Genomic DNA, 17,873 nt, shown 5'->3' with positions numbered 1-17,873 from the left:
CATCCCACTCAAGGGAGCCGGGAGTTCTCAACACTGACATTTGTGAAATATTGCTTGGAACAAAGCCCAGGAGGCACTTGTACAGATTAATAGCAGAGGTTAAGCCCACCGTCCACTTTGACACTGGTTGGCAGAGTTAGCAAGTGAAGCAGTGCTGGAAGCAAAGTTTATGGAGATCTATCTTACTATTTGGCTATTATTTAAACAAATATGGCTTTGTTTTATTTACAGCCAAGAAAGTAATGTTTTCTTCTCAAATGTTCTGCAAACATTTAAAAACAGCATCTGATATTTACAGCTCATATTAGGTTTTTAATGCAGGCAAGAAAAAAGGGAGATACAAGCCAACAGTTCTTTGGAACAATACTTGTTAATATTATGACTGAACAGTCCTACACACTGAAAGCTTTACAACTGAGTTTTGTTGAGAGTGAGACGCCACTTACCGTGTTTAAATACTCCAATTAAAAGGGATTTATCTGCCTCCTTATCCCACCAGTCTGCAGGAACTTCAGCATGGAATGGCTCAGGTATCCATACATCTACTTCACTGTGAAAACAGCATTATACAAATTCTCAAAGGTATTACTCAAAGATTAAAAAAAAAGAAACCAAAAAAACAAATCCCAAAAAAAACCCCAGTGGTTTACGCTCTTCTGTAAATATAAATTTTGAGCTGGAAAACCACCGCAAGACTCAATATCGAAATTGAAATACCCTTAAAAATAATTAGGATGGCTAAATAAACAAACAACAAAAAATAATTAATCAACCAAAAAAACAACACAAACATTGCCCCCCCCCCCCTCCACCCCGGCCAACATTAGGCTATTTTGAAAGGCAAATGGTTATCTAAATATGATTCATTTAAGGTCTTAGTATTTCTTTAATTTTTTAAATTGAGATAGAATAATCCCTCAATATTAGCAGAGCTGCAAATCCACTTCTGTCATTTCCCACAGCGCTTTGTCCCCCAAGAAAATTACCAATTGCACTTCATAAAACAATAAGGTTCTTGAGAACAGACATATAAGAGATACAGTGTGACCACCTTTAAGCGCTGCATTATTATAGTATGTGTACTTTACAAAAGCCAGAGTCATAAAGCAAAAAATAAACCTGCACTTGCACTAACCTTGAGTCAGCACCCTCTAAGATCTTGTCTGCTTGGTCCCCTATAACTTCTTGTCGTAGATAGTAGAGCATGCGGACACGCAGCAGGACCCTGGAGAGGAAGGCAGAGGGGGGAAAAAGTTCTTAACTTCAGGACTGTTTGCCAACAGTGGCTTTTGGCAGCTGCTGCTGTTCATCCATCATCCTGCCAAGGCTGATTAGCCATGCTGTATGGTAGGCTTGAAGCGTGACAGATGGTGGCACATAATCACCTCTGTGTGGTGCTTTCTGCTGGCTTCCAACAGGCCTGCCTGGCAACTGCTTACACTGCACAGAGAGGGACCCAGCTCAGCCCAGCCCCGGCGCATTTCATTTAGTTCTACCTAGTGCAGCTTGTGAAGTTTAGACACGTACTCTACCACTGCCTCTGAAGTATTGAAGCAAGTTTGTAAACAACTGAGCAGATGGCTTTCAGTAACTGTTCTGCTTCATTATCTCATAAAATTTCCTCAGCTGCTGCCTTAATACCATTTTTGGAAGCACATCAGAAGTTGTAGGAATAAACGAGATATAAAATCTGGTTTTACTACCTTACAATAAACCCTCAATATGGAATGTCAGGTTTTTCAGATTATACAACTTTTTGCTTCTGAGAATGGGGGGGAAAAATAATCCCCCATTTCCCTTGGGAGATATTAACTATTTTTACTCTTTATAGTTCAAACTGCTATTAAATTTTACCAACGTACAACCTAACTGTTACAAGGAAGTGAAAAATCTTTGTTGCCGAGTTTATTTTTCCCCATTTCTGCAATACTGCAGTCTTTTTTTGGAAGCACAGTCAGGTGTTGTGGTCACACTCAAAGCTGGCAGGAGAGAGAATGGCAGACTGGCTTTTCAAGGAGACTAGAAAAGAGGTCATTTCTGTAGAAAAAGTATCTACCTGAAAATAATCCTGCTCTCCTATGTTTACCCAATTCAGGGCACCCCCTGCTGCCTAGTTCATGAAGCAAGACCAGTACCAGCTAAGATGCAGATTACTCAGCCTGCCCTCTCACTGTACCCAAATTCATCACAGCAACTGTTGAATTGCTGCTGCTGCTGAACAGCAAGGATGACCAGGGAAGCAGTAATCTGATCACCCACTTGCATGAAAAATTTAGACCACCACCAGTTTTGAGAGGTCCTTGTTAGAGATCAGATGCAACTAGAGCAATACCCAGTTTCACACGTGTTATTCAATCAAACCTCAGAAGAGCAGGGATGTGAATGAAGGTCATGTCTGCAATTCAAAACATGTCAGACATGCTTCTTTCTGTATGCACAGTAACTGGGACCAGTAAGATGTCCCTGCTCCCTGTGTGGCTATGTAAATAAGCTGTTGAAGGTCTCTATCATCTTAGTATTAAGCAATAACAGCTGTTACATCAAGCCAAAGAGGAAAAGCACGAAATAAAACCCAAGATAAACCAAAAACCAGAGGCTCTTTGCACCTTCCAGGAGTCCTATGCATTAAATCAGCATACACAATACTCAAGGAAAGGACACCAATTCTTAAAAAGCCAACTTCAACTGGTACCTTTTGAAGGAAATTACTCAGATTATTAACTGGCTCCACCTCTGTTTGATTTTACCTGTGCTAAAAACATGTGGCTTCTACAATTCATTTAGTCCTGGTGAATCTGGGAAGTGAAGGAAAAAGATAGCAACTGAAAACTTTCTTGCATATTTACCAGTCTTCCCAGTCCTTGTAATTGTTCTATTGTATTATTAAAGAAGTAGTATTTAAAAAATTAATTTAAGTCAGATCTGCAAACTGATATAGGAAGCAATGAAGACACGTTACCTGAGAGATTAAAATAACGTTACAGGAAAGAATTTTATTACTTTAAGAGCAAGTGAAACGTAATAACAGACCTGAGTAACAGTTCAGAAAAATCAGAAAGTAGTTTATTTGGAAGTGCACTCACTAATGTAATTCTATGAGTATCTGTTGTCATCAGCTAAGAATTAAGCTTGGCTAGCATCTGGAGATGAGCTAATAAACTCCTTAAATGCCCTTCCTCCTTCACATCACACCCCCTATTGACAGCCCACAGGTACTTTTCAAATCAATAATATCTTTACACTAAACAGCATTAATGAGACACAATACATATTCAAACCACAAAAGTAAGGATGACCTTTCAGTAACACTGCACTACAACTGCATGATATATATATATACAATGAAGAGTAGAAATTTAAAAACAAAACCAAACATCCTAAAACACCAAAAGCAATCAACCACGTCCCCAGCTCTAAACCAAGGTATTTTTGGGACAAGGTTCAGTGTCTATATGGAGAATATAGTAAGTGAAACTGAGATGGCATCAAGGAAAGCTGACACAAAAATAAGATATTATAAAACAAAAGCCAGAAAATATGTAAGGAAGGCTCGTAAGAGATATTCATGAAACAATAAAACATTATATAAACTTACCTTTATCCCCAAAAGCTTTTGGTTTAGTAACATGTTTAGAATTTCAAAAATCAAATCAGGACAAATCAATTCAGGTAAAAGAGTTTGGGGAGAAATTTAATCTCAAATGAGAAAGAATAAATATTCTGTATATTTATTACATACTATATTATTGCCTATTTATATAGATAATTTATATATACATAAATATTCTCTGAGGAGAACAAGAAAGGAAGGGAGAGAAAGAATGAGGAGAAAAAATACACCCACATATAGGTGAACTACTACATGAAACTCCCAAAACTAAGAACTGGATATATGAGTTTAACATCTATGGAACAGAACTTTAAATACCAGCCTGAGGGACTCCACAAGAAACAAACAGCTTCTGTTTAAAGATAACCAATTGTCAAGTAAAGTAGATTTAGTGTGGGGATATAGTCTTTACTTTCTATGGTAAAAAAATAACCTTATTTGATTCCATTCTTATTTAATAAGTAGAGAATAATTTTCTTCAGAACTGTGCTGATCTGCCACAAAGAGCTTACAGAAGTATCCAGATATCTGTTAAAATTATTATCCCCAAATTAAAAAGTAATAATGGCCTTTACATCCTATTAAATGGCCCTGTGTTCTATCAAATATATCCAAACAAAGTTGTGGATTTTCAAAAGCATGTAGTTAAAAAAAAAATCCCAAACCTCTAACTGAAACATTTATTAGTACTTACTTATTACAGTGATGTTTAAGATGTTTCCTATAGCTGTCTTCTTGAAATAATACATCTGGATTACAGGTTGTGAGCCAATCAGCATCTTGCAGCATTGGCTGTGAACTCTGGGCTTTTACTTTCTTCCCTTTCCTCCCTCTGGGCACTGGTGCAGACAGACCTAGAAAACCCCCCAATATTTCTTACACAATCTGAATAGAAAAACTCTCACCCAAACAACATTACAAACATATGTTTAAAGCTAAGTATTCAATACTTTGTGGGCAAAACAACCACCAAAAACTGAACAGCAACATGACTCAGTACAGAAAATTGCAAGTAACAAAATCAACCAAAACTTTCATGCAAATTTAGGTGTGAAGATTTCAAAAATTCAGAGTGCTAGCCAGAAAATGGTGTTATATAAATATTTCTTGTAAAAACTCTCATGAATCTAAATGGCCGTAAGGAAACAAGCTTTCTGATTAATGGCAATTTAAAAGAGATTAAATCCAGCAGTAGGTGCCAGCAAAAAATAATGCTGGAATACTTGTTTAAAACCGATTTAAAGGAAAGAGCACTGCATTCTACGAAGTGTCTGAGGGAGGCTTCCCCTTTAAGTACAGACCAAGTCAAAGCCCACCTTACTCATAAAATCTGACAAGATCCTACGACATGTCAGAATGGCTATAGTTTAAACCAAATACATAGCACGACTGAAGCAATTCTTTCCTATTTACTAGCATCATTATTTGATTGTGGTAGACATACCGGAATGATTAACCAAAGCTCGAGTTTGCCCATCTGCAGTTGGAGTGATCAGATCCCAGATGAAACTTTTGATATTTTCGTCCCCTTTGTAATGATTAAGACAATATACCAGGATAGTCCGGCAGATGGTTTCCACATCTTGCTCTGTTAGCTGACGTTTATAACGCCCATGTGAGAGGATGTCAGTCCACCGACCCCAGCTATAAGGAAAATATGTTCAATACAACAGCCAGGGTACTGGTATTTTAATTTGTGACTTTCAATTTAACTCCTGGTATCAAGCAACTTGGGACCTCCTGTGTTAGCACTAATGCATTTTGCATTTGCAGGTTATGTCAGGGAATCCAACTTCCAGCACCAAAGAGTTAAGAATGTTTATTTTACAGAACAGGCAATAAGTTCACTGCTCGTAAAGTTGCAATTGAACTACACTCAAATTAATAAAGTACATATGTTTAACTCTAAAGGTCCCAGTAAGCTACAAATAGGAAACTCAGCCAATTCCTACAATCATGGGATTTGAGGAACCATTCCTATTTTGAACCAGAAACCTGTTACTAGCAACTGCTGTACGCTGATTTATAAAAAAAAGACAGTCATTCTGAAGGCCAGCATGTTAGTAGTCAAATATAGCTACCTGCTAGCAAAGAGATAAAATTCAAATTAGCACACTTAATGGGAAAAATACAAAGTATCTGAATTTAAGTGGTGACAAAGTCTGGACTGACTGTTGATTTCAAAACCACTTTGTTCTTTACAAATACAGTATTACTCTCTTCAACACTTAGAAAAGAGAGGTTGAAACTCATTAACTCAAGAATTCCTTACACTGAGAAACCAGAAACAAATATTCTGTCATCACAAAACCACTTATCTTACCAGTGAGCTCATAGCCATCTGTGACACACTCAGATACTTTAAACTAAGTAACACATATAAGTGCAATTTATATATATAGCAACCAAAACCAAATCTGACTGGCATATATAAGCATTATACAGTATGATAGTATGTGAATATGTCCAAGAGAAGAATGAGTAATTACTATATATAATTTATTATCAGATCTTTAGTCACAATTAGTATATTTTATTTGCATATCTTACCCATAAACCAACAAGTTCTTCTCCACCCTGAAACATTCACTTCTTGCATAACCCTGTGATTTGTCCTGAGGCCTGCGGGGCTTTGTGCTAGGCTTTTCTTCAGAATCACTCTCCAGGTCTGAAAACTCCATCAGTTCATCCTCTTTGACTGCACTGTACAGTCTGGTTTGCTTCCTTACTCTTGGTGTATCAATAACTAAGTTGTTCTAAAACGATAGGGAAAACATAAAAATTTAGGGATGGGGGGGCGGGGGACAAAATCTTTAATTTAATTGTACTAGAAAGAGTCATAAAGCTTACCCTTCCATTAAGAGCATCAATATCCAGCTCAGCTTTCTTTGCCCACTTCTGCCAGAAATTAGGATCATCCAAAGAAATATCTGTCCTGTTCCCAGATGCCACAAAACTAGCCTAGTAGAAGTAAAAACACGTGGATTGGTTTCTTAACTGCATGCTATGAAGAATACCTGTTTTTCACTAGCAAATACAATACTTAGGAAGAGGTAGTGTCAAGAAAGAAAAAAGTACACTAAAAAAAAATAAGTTGACACATAAGGCATTTTAATATACATCCATCTATTCTGGTCACATTTTATTCATTTTCCTCTGAATGCATACCTTTGCAAATGTTGAGCCTTTTCCTTCAGATTCAATAGTAATTGTGTGTGTTCGCCTTAAGAGAATCTGATCAATATCCTCTTCACAAAACTTAGACCCTTCATCTTCCTCATCCATCAGAGCACCATATGCCCCCTTTCGAAGAAGATCTTCTATTTCTTTTTTAGACAGCTGTTGCACCTGTAACACATGAGAGGGGCTACAGTTTTGGGGTTTTTTGACACCAGCCAGTGTGTTCATCCGTCCCCTTATTTGGCATTTGAAGAACTGAAACTCTATGAGAAAGTGGTGGTGATCAATTAAGCATTCATGCTGAAATCACCTTTTAAAGAAGAATACAAACAACAAAATTCTCAGGGTGAAGTTATGTGAGTGGTTTAAATGACTTAATAATTCATTGTCACTGAATCCCTTTAGCTTTGATGGCTGCTAAACTCTCCTGGGAGCGGATTTAACTTACTAACCTGACAAAAAAGCTAAAGCAAAAATAAGTCCCAAAGCAAAAAGACTACACCAGCAAAAGCCAACTAGAAGAACTCCATAAAGCGCCAGGATCAACATAATGTAAAGGGTGGAATAATGAGAATGGATCAGGATTGAAGGAACATGACTCCACTTGCCCTCTTTTGGCACTAAGTGAGCCAACAGATAGGCTGAGCCAGTTCACGTAGCCAGTGCCCTTATTTATCCTGACTAAACTACCAGCCACACTCCATCTCAAAAAACCACTGTTCTCCAGCTGAAACACAAACAGGCAAGCACAGTGTAACACGTTCATAGCATTTGTTGATAATGCACCATAAGAAACTAATCCTTACCCCATTTGTAGCATTTTCTCTTCCACTCATAGATTGTAGCACAGCCTTATCAAGGCCCAGCTTCAAGCTAGCTTTGTCAAACATTTCCCTTTCATAAGAATTCCTTGTTATCAACCTGTAAATTTTCACTGATTTGCTCTGCCCTATTCTGTGACATCGTGCTTGAGCCTGAAGAAACAAAGGCAGATATTCAGTTACAGGTTACAAATGGAAGAAAAAAGAATTTGAAATAACCAATACAGAGAACCTACTTTAAAAGTTTTTTTCCCCAATATAAATAATATTGTTTATGCTTTCAAGAGAGCAACAACAGATAATTTCTCTTGTAGGTGAAGAAAATTTCACAGTAAAAAGGAAAAGGAAAATTTTCAATAAAATCATCTCTTGTAATATTACCTGGAGGTCATTTTGGGGATTCCAGTCTGAATCAAAAATGATGCAGGTATCAGCAGCAGTAAGATTAATGCCCAAACCTCCTGCCCTTGTGCACAGCAGGAAAACAAACCTATCAGAATCAGGTCTTGAAAACCTGTCAATAGCTGCCTGCCGCAAGTTGCCTCTCACACGACCATCAATTCGTTCATATGGGTACCTGAAAAATAGATGCATTATAGGGATTGCTTTACTGCAATGGCACTACTTCTTTAAAAGAATATGCAATTAAAAACAACAAAGACAAATATGCTTCTATGGGGTTAGAAGAGCTACAACAAAGAGACTAACTTCATCAGAAAAGACATAATAATTTGTCTCTTTGGTAAAGAAAGACTTTCACTCCAAGGAATTCAATAAAAATTTAGGCCTAAACTAAAAAACTCTAGAGCCACCAAAACACTTAACTGAGAGGTTTAAAGCTCTCCATATGATGTCATTTTGTAGTCACTCAAAAGAAAGGGCTCAGTAATTGCAACCTCCAGGTTTGCTCTTTCCCTTAGTCAGATCACTATAGAAAACACTGGTTAATTTCTTCCCTTTCTATATGGATTACTCACAGGTTAAATGCAGTGGTCACTGAGGAAGGCACAGTTTATTTATAATTGTATTATATTGTTGCTCTCACCGTCTTTGAATGAGGTAGTCTTCCAGTATGTCCAAGCAGCGCACCATCTGGGAAAAGATAAGCACCCTGTGGCCACCAGCCTTCAGTTTTGGCAGCAGCTTGTCAATCAGTACGAGCTTGCCAGCAGCCTGGATCATTGCCTGGAGCTGAAAATCTGGAGAGTCGGCATTGTGTGTTTCTTTAAACTCTTCCAAAATTTTCTCTTCAGCACCTGCAAAGATTGGACAGCAATACATGAACACTGCAAAAGGTTTTATTAATAAACAATGAGCTCGCCTTCAATACCCTATAGAAACTGCAGGAATGTTTTAAGCACTATGTGAACAAACATTTATAAAAAAAATAAACATTTATAAAAAATATTAAGCTTAAATTTGAAGCAAACATATACACAAATACAGCATAAATAAAAAATAGCTCTGAGAATTCATTCTTTTTTTTCCTCTTTTGAGCAAAACTAAACTCTTTCCTAAATAAATTCATAGAACTATTGACACACACAATTCAATGAAAAAAAAATGAAAAAAGGTGAAAAAAATTAAATCTATTTCAACTGATAAAATGGATTTTTTTCCTTTTAAGAATGTAACATGAAAGAAAACAATGTCTTATTTCTACAAAAAAATACAAGGGACACAAATCACATTTAATAGCTGCCTCTAAAATCACATCCACATGACCTGAACCTGCTCCTTTCATTATTAATTTAAAAATAAAAAAATCAAACAAAAAATGGGGGAAGAAGCAGCTATGAAATTATTATTTTACCTTCTATTTAGTTTTTTTCTCACTGAATGTATTTTTTTTGGTTCAGTTTGATGAAGCTATTCAACGTATTTTTTCTTTCCAGCATTAGCCAAAAGTTCTCTCTTGCCACTTGCTTTGCCTATGAATGATATGCGCAGCAGCAACTATTTCCTTGTTCTGCTTACTATTGGAAGACTACAGACCAAATTCAAGCTTTGTCTTCAAGCTCTCCTATGCTTTTATTCCGTTTTTATGTCACTCCTACAAAGTGGGCAATTCCAAGAACTATCAGATTGCCAATCTTGGTATGTAAAATGTTAGGAATCTTTGTTCTAAGCTTATTTCACCTCCAAAGAAAGGATTGCTCCTTTTTTGAGCCATCTTTTTCCCCCCTCTGCTTTTTTTTCAACAAAATGTAGTTTATAAAATATTTCTAGTTTGTCTAATATTCAGCTTCAATACTGCTTTTGAATAGCACAAGGCAAGATGGAAGGGTTGGGGGAGGGGGAAGAACTGCTTACTGCCAGGCTTCTGCTGAGCATCCCTCTTTCAAATCCCAGCTCTAAGGAGATGCCTGTAAACAAACACGGAAGCACAGCCTCCCTGTGCGATGGCTGGTTCAGCGCCTGCTGCAACGCGGATCTGAAGCAGATCCCAGCTGGGGCAGGCTGCCTGACAGCTCCGTGCTGCTCCATGTGCTCGCACTATTCGCTTTTACAGAACCCCACGGACTCAAGATGTGACCGCATTTCACGATAGTTTTATGTCCCTGGATTTTCCTGATCTGGACTCCCTGAATCATCCTAATGGTTTGCACATAAGGAAAGTAAGCCCAAATGAAATGAGTGTAAGCACACACTCAAAGTTCCCTTCAATCATATCACCACCCATCTTTGTAAAACAGGCAGAATTTTGGGCACTAAATTTCCAATTCTGTACTGAACTTTGGCAATTCCAGGATACAGCTGTCAAGCAGTTCCTATACAGTAATTTCAGTCATCTTTCCAGGTTACAGCAATTATTTCTGACTCAACTGCGATATCCAGATTTAAGTTTCACTACTCTGAAGCAACCCAAAATGCAAGAACAGCATCTGCAAAAGCAAACCACATCACAACAAATCCACAATCTGGTCTATTGAATGGTGAATTTACAGTATCAGAGCTTGATCTCAGCAAGGCGCAAATCCACTACAGATAACTCCAAAAATCTGTTCTTTCAATATCTCTGTCCTAGCTAAATCATGCAGAAGACCATCCTTTTTATTTATTTATTTATTCCTACTTCAATTGCAATTACATCATGTCCATTGAGCAGTCTGTTACCCAAAAGTTTCTTGATGCAGTACTTGCAGGTCTGTAAAATTACTTCCTATTCTAGCTGGTATTTAGCAGGGGATGAAAGGAAGGTATTTGAATACGTGGTTGGTCAATCAGGGAAACCTCCACTTCTACTCTTCATTAGGAGAGGCTTCCAGGGCTCAAGAGGGCACAACAAACAGAGTAAGGAGCCTTTTTGGTGTTCAACACCAAGATGTGTAAGTATAGAGGCATTCCCCACTGCTGGTTCTTGGAGATAGAGAGAGGAACGATGTATAAATACTTGAGAATGGTTGCTATGGATAGAACAAGGAGTCCAGCCCTAAGCAAAATGACAGACAGTGCTTTACCCAAGTTGGCTGGAGAATACCCAACATGCTGTAACTACCTCTAGAAGCCTACTCCCAGTCTCAGCAGAACACATCTGTCAATCAAGAAAGAAACAAAAACCCCACTTTACATTCAAGTCCTACCATAATACTTCCATCATATAGCCTTAACTGAAGTTATATAGAAGACTTGCTTGCAACTCTTACACAAAACAAAACACATTCAAATGTTCAAATACAAATGCTTGCTTACAAACCCCACAAACTGGGAAGAAAATGAGGATTCAGAGACACTTTTATAAAAGCAGTTAAGCTTAAAAAACAGAACTTGTTACTGCAAGAAATCATTCATCAGGAGAATGCTATGCAACCATAAGTACTTGCACTGCAAAACTCTGAGCAGAAATAAAATAAACTTGTGCCATTACACTAACTACAAAGTTGTTAAATATCAATCAATAAAATAAAACCTTGGGCTCAGATGACTACAGCATGTAGGAGTATCTTCTGTCCTAGAACTACAAAGGATGTATTTATTTAGTTCCATCTCCCCACTAACACATCAGGATTTCTTTTTCCCCTCAAATCTGAAGGCTCAACCCACCTGCCATGTTGCTGAGTGACAGCAAGCAAGTCCAAAGGTTCCAAACATCACAAAAATGTTTGACAAAGGCAAATGCATTCAAGAGACAAACCCACCTCCCTTTATTAAGATTAAGATACAGTAATAAAAAAATATTTGAGGTTTTCTAAATTAACACCTGAACTTTATCAGTCTCTTAATTATATTAAATGATACAAGACTTCTGAGGAAAAAAAAAAAATCACTGCTGTAGGCAACACTGCAATCACTGCTCATAAACTCTATTTGACAAAATAAAGTAGCAGCAAAATATTCTTTTTTTTTTCTTTCAACAAACATGAAATAAGGAAAAATAATAGCAAGGTTAAAAACTAGCTGAAAGCCAAGAAGCATCAATTCAGACACCCATAACCTGAACATCCTAAACTATTCGGATAAACTCATTTATACAAGGGATTAAGTTAAGCAAAAAAATAATGTAAAAAACCTCAACAAACCCTGCACCAGAACCACAAAGCTACTTTACTGTATGCCATATGAGTTCAGAAACTGAACAGCCACCATCATGGACAAGCTGAAGTACCTTGGAGTAAGCCTATATTATGTCTTTGGAATAATTGCCTGTGCATGAAATGTAATTAAATGTAATTTCATGAATCAGTTTAAGCATTTTCTCCCCCATTTAAATAAAAAAATGTCAAGGAAAAAAACTTAAATACTGCAATATGGAAGTCATACAATAAAAAATCTGAAAACACATATGGCTCTGGAACAAAACAGTCTTTCATCATGGATCCCATAACCAGCATAAACCAATCATAAATCATATCTAGTAAGAAACAGGAGTTGTGAAACAAGAAACTAGTAGAATGCAACCCTGTATGGAGGCTTGTGTTGCACCCTCAAAGAGAAGAACTGACTAGCACATACAAGTTTAGCATACTTCAGACAGAGCTGGCTGCTTCATCACAGGGTTGGTCACTGGAAAAGCCTCCCTAAGGAAGTGGCCATGACACCACAAGCAGAGTTCAAGGACCATCTGGTCCTTAAGTGATATGATTTAGTTTTAGGTAGTCCTGTGAGGAGCAGAGAGTTGGACTCAATAATCCCTGTGGCTCTCTTTCAACTTAAGATATTTTATGATTCCATACTACTTGCCAAACATAATCCTGAACTAAAACCAATACCAGAAAAAAAATCACTGAAGACTAATGTGACATTCACCCTAATCCTTCTCTTATTTGTCAAATTAAGAAAAGTAACTGACAACAGGTGGTCACAAAAGTAGGCTTGATCACGATTTCTTACTCAGCAACTTTATTCAGAAATTTTAAGTTACTCCCTTATGATGTTCGACAGCAAGAAAATAAATAACAGCCAACTATAAGTGAAGAAAAAATTACCATATTCATGCCAGCATCCAACAAACTGCATGATAACTGAAGTCTTGTTTGCCACAAATAACAGAAAGGAAAACTTTATAATACCAACATTAACTCAGTCAGGGCTAAGTCTGTCAGGGAGCCTTGGGAAAAAAGCAGCACAGAAAAAAGCAGCTGCAACAGCAACACTGTCTTGGCTAGCAGCTATCCATACCTACGAGAATCTAAAACGTTATCTCACTTTTCTACTTAAAATAAATGAATAAATGAAAAGACACACTAAAATAGAATTTATACTTAGTGAATATTTTTATAGCCATTTTTCAAATGAAGAGAAAAGTAGGCAGCCTACCGTTAATAAGGTATGGATGATTGCAGCATTTTCTTAGTTCCATCATAGTGTTTAAAAGATTAGGTACATTTGCCTGACCTCCACCCTTGGAAAGAAATGCGAAATTCTTTTCAAGAATAGCACGATAGTATTTCTTCTGAATATTTGTCAGCTCAACTTCAATGATGGTTTCCTCTTTGGGGGCCAGGTTCTTTTCCACATCCTCCTTGAGACGTCTCAGCATCATCGGCTTCAAAATAGCTTGCAGTTTTTGCACCTGGAAAACAGATGTTTAACAAAATAACTGAATTAAAACTGCTAGAGATCAAATATTCATTTGTCAATTTCCTTAACTCTAAAAACCTTGTTTTCTACCTCAAATAGAGAGGTATAGATGCCAAGTAGAGAGCATTGTAAAAAATCTTTCCTCAGTGATGCAGCAGCAAGTTCTCCTTGTTAACTCAGTGACATACAGATTTCTAAAGTCTATTTTTGGTGTGTAAACCTTCTGTTTATGATGTCTGTTATTAAACAGACTTCACTCAGAACTATCCTTCTAGACATGGACAGTAATGCACACAAATCATGCAGAGCTAACCCTTCATTAAATTAGCAAATCTGACACTTTTAAGATAATTTTGCAGTTCACTTCTAATTACTAATCCATATGTAATGCTATTTTCCCACTTTAAGTATCTGCTTCTAATGATTTTCTTATTTCCCTAGTTTTGACATCCACTGAAGTAGAAAACTATCTAGGACTGGTCTAAAAATGAAAACACTGTATTTCTGTTGCCATTTATGACATTGATAATTTTTAGTGTTCTCAGGTTTTGTGGCATATTCATTAAGACACATCCTAAAGGGTGGGAGGGGCAAAGAAGAAAATGTCAGTTTTCCTAAAAAAAAAAAAAAAAAAAAAAAAAAAAAAAAAAAAAGGCTAAGTGTAAGTTTTTGTTAAGTCCTTTACACAAAAAGCTGTAATGTATTTCATATTAAAAAGAAAAACCCAAAACACCTGGCATTTAGGTTATTTTAGGCCATGTTTCGAAGTACAAACCATCTCATTGCTGAAGAGCTAATAATTCACCCTGAAATTGGCCATCATCTCCTGATGCAGAGCTGCACGGCAGAAATATGAACAAAATACACTTTCTCCTGAATTTACATAATTCCCTTAGTAATAAAGCAACTTCAGAACAAAAAAGGTAATTAGCACAGAGAGATGAACAATTGAGAAAATATATAGAATACAACTGCAAGGAATGGAGAGAAAACCCCAAGCCATTAACATATAACCTGTCCCACCACTTGAAAGACAAACCCAATTCCAAAACATCTTAGTGTCAACAGATAAAGAAGTTCTCCTGAACTTGTTGAACCAAGCAATCCAGGCTCTAATTCTGATCATAGCCAATGGCATTATTTTAGTAATAGTTCCATGTATGGCTTCAAAAGCTTCCAGTCATTTTCAGCTGGTCATACAAAAGCTATGTTGAGAGTTAGGATATATTAGCTCCAGTTCAAACACTTCATTAACAGGACTACATGCCTTCTGCATCAGAGCTGGCTCACTTTAAGTCAGGTCAGTGTCCATTCTGACTGACATGTAATAGCATGCACAACCTATGGAAACATACCATATTTTGCCAGGAGGCCAGGGGCTAGAGGAAGAGATATTTTCTAATTTAGACTGTGATGTGTGAAAGAGTTGCTCTCAAAAAAAGTCAACAAATTCAAGCAGTCTAAAGTTGAAAGATATCAAAACTTGAATTTTCAGACAAAGCCAACAAAGTTACATACAAAAATACATGCAGTTATTACCACAGGAAGCAAAGGGCCAAATTAAGATGCCATGCTTTAGTTAGCTCCTAATATTAAGGTGGTTTGACCTTTTAAAACATTTTAACACTTACAAAGACACATTTTACATTTGAGATATAAAACATGTTGCACATGTCTTCCATTTTGAATTGATTTATGCATTTCTTCTTTTGGACAGCTCGAGAAATCTATTTCTGAGTTAAAAAAAAAACCTCCCTCCATTTGGTTACCTCTTGCTAAACTGGGTTTCTAGTATGTTCCTGTATGCACTTAAGTCAATGAGAAAACTCTCAGATGTTAATTCCACAGACAGGGAGAGTCCCTTCACTCTGATGCTTAAGGAAGAATGTCAACTGACAAGTTAATTCTCATAGAAGAGACAAGCCACCCCACTTCTATTTTAAAACACTCCATTTTAATAAAGGGAATTTTTTCCTGTTTCTGCAAGACCAATGGACAAAGGACTTAAAAAAAAAAAAAAACAAAAAAAACAGAACTGTGAAAAGGCAGAATTACTTTTGGCCAAAATCAAAAAACCCTCATCTAAATGAAAATAAGCAAAGAAAAGAAAAAGGGACAAATCCACCATGGTATTCTAGGAAGCAAATAGGTATTATTTTAAAAAGCAAATAACGAAGCTCAGATACAATAAAATGGATAAATTCACAATACCTAAATAGAAAAGTAAGCGTGCAAGATAACTTTACCTGCTCTTCAGTTTTAAGATCCCCAAATTCTTGCATGAATGTGGTTTCTGATGGAAAGCGACCTGGTTCCAAGAAGTGAAGCAAGCTAAACAGCTCTTCTACTGTATTTTGCAAAGGGGTTCCAGTAAGCAGCACTTTATGCTCCTGAAAGGTTAAGAAACAGTTGCCTAGGAATCCATCATTTTAATTTCCAATGGAAAAATACATAAAATTCTTTCCCCTTGTCACCATATGTCTGTCTCACCTTTGCTTCCTCTCCCCTCCCCCAGCTACTCACATAAAACTCTTCTCAGGACATTTCTAACTGGTACTCTGGTGTTCCTCCAGTGATAGCCCAGAAAAACACTTTACTTTTTAAGCAGCTTCAAAAGTCCTCCAACATACAAGAACAGATTTTACCGGTCCACAGTGTTCCATCCCTTTCACAAGTACAGCGAACTTTAGATGGCAAAGTAACAGTTGAACCTAACCCATAATTTCCAGTAATTTATTTATTTATTTATTTTAATTGACCTCAGTGCACTGATCTCCTCAGGCCTTGAGATCAACACAGGACCTAACAGGAAACCTGAAGCAGAGTTCTACCTTCCTACTACATGCTAAAGAGCACAAGAGTAGCAGAGACAAAAGTAGCATATTGCTTTAGAGAAGGAGCCCAAACAGGTTCAGCAACTAGCCCAGAGCCAAACATAAATTTAGCAGTGTAACAAGAACTAGTGTGAAAAGTCCCATATCTCTATCTGTGGTCTGTAAGACTTTAAGCTCTGCTTTCCTCTAACAGCAACCACAATAAGAAAAACAAAAGATACACAGCATTTTTGCAAACTGAATTACAGATATTAGCTCAGCATTACTGCATTGTTCTCACATTTTAAAAGAATATTCTGCCCAAAATGAAGTAATTATTGTGTCTTTTAAATGGTAAATATCTTCACATTATCTAATTTTTCTCTATGAGTTTAATACACCCATTTTGTACGCATAAAATAATACATATTTATGTAAGCATCAGAAACCAACTCACTTGCCCTTCCTTAGTAAATATGAAAGAACATCCTTATGACCATACAACAAATTAACATTAGAGCTGATATTAATGCAGAGCATTTTAACTGTCATGGCCAAATTGGGCCACCTGACCACATTACACTTTTAAATAAATGTCTATGTGAAGAAGTGTCTATGGATTAAGTCACATGAAGGGAGAGAAAGGAAAGAATAAATTTATGTCTAAGGAGAATCCACATAATTCTACATCTAAATCAATGAAAAAACCTTATTAAATATCAGCACTCCAAAACTGAAGGTATGCATATGCTTCCAGGTATTTTATACTTTCTCATCTGCATTCTCTTATTCTTCTTAACACTTGATGATTTACTTGAGAAAAAACCCTTTTATTTTAATTTTTGATTAAACCCTAAATCAGAAGTAATAAAACTACAGAAGACTCAAAGATAAGAGATGTTCACACTGACCAGATCCATCATCTTGAGTCCTTCCAAAAGCTTACAGTTCCTGTTTTTCAGCCTGTGGGCCTCATCAATGACCACGCAACGCCATGGAATGTTACGCAGCTCTGGGCAGTCAGTCAAGATCATTTCAAACGTTGTGATAATGGCATGGAACTTGTAGGACCCCTTTATCACACGACCCTAAAAAGAACAGCAAATGTTAAAGTAAACTCCCTGGCAAAGAAAGGAAGCAATTTGTTTCACCTTCAAATTTTATTTTTTAAAAATACAAAACAGTACAATGTACAAGACATTTAAAGCAAATTAAGTCATTGTTCCTGACTAAATGGGGAAATACAATTCAGTAAGTTGGCTACTGGCTTCATGATAGCTGTTTTTAATCCCGTAAATAGGCCACAGAATTGCTGCACATTGATTACCAAGAAGTTATACAAGTATTTCAGTTGTAATTCATATGGATTATACTAATGCCTTGAGGCATTAATGTATTGCTGCAATATTGAAATAAGGTTTTCAGACT

General features: G+C 36.8%; 1 protein-coding gene across 1 annotated transcript in view; it reads right to left on the bottom strand.

Moving 5' to 3' along the window:
• Window positions 1–17,873, bottom strand: part of CHD7 (chromodomain helicase DNA binding protein 7) — an 89,606-nt gene that overhangs the window by 11,539 nt on the left and 60,194 nt on the right. Inside the window, exons 12-24 of the mRNA XM_053978006.1 lie at window positions 17,357–17,533; window positions 15,879–16,022; window positions 13,369–13,624; window positions 8,657–8,867; window positions 7,993–8,188; window positions 7,597–7,764; window positions 6,779–6,958; window positions 6,461–6,571; window positions 6,161–6,366; window positions 5,055–5,254; window positions 4,305–4,464; window positions 1,136–1,225; window positions 447–550 (exon numbers count right to left, since the gene is read on the bottom strand). Coding sequence (XP_053833981.1) covers window positions 447–550; window positions 1,136–1,225; window positions 4,305–4,464; window positions 5,055–5,254; window positions 6,161–6,366; window positions 6,461–6,571; window positions 6,779–6,958; window positions 7,597–7,764; window positions 7,993–8,188; window positions 8,657–8,867; window positions 13,369–13,624; window positions 15,879–16,022; window positions 17,357–17,533 — 2,203 coding nt within the window. The remainder of the gene's footprint in view (window positions 1–446; window positions 551–1,135; window positions 1,226–4,304; window positions 4,465–5,054; window positions 5,255–6,160; window positions 6,367–6,460; window positions 6,572–6,778; window positions 6,959–7,596; window positions 7,765–7,992; window positions 8,189–8,656; window positions 8,868–13,368; window positions 13,625–15,878; window positions 16,023–17,356; window positions 17,534–17,873) is intronic.

The sequence above is a fragment of the Vidua macroura genome, chromosome 1 (assembly GCF_024509145.1).
Source record: "Vidua macroura isolate BioBank_ID:100142 chromosome 1, ASM2450914v1, whole genome shotgun sequence".
Taxonomy (NCBI): domain Eukaryota; kingdom Metazoa; phylum Chordata; class Aves; order Passeriformes; family Viduidae; genus Vidua; species Vidua macroura.
The sequence above is the reverse complement of the archived record's forward strand: the minus strand, read 5'-3'. Positions and strand labels throughout refer to the sequence as shown.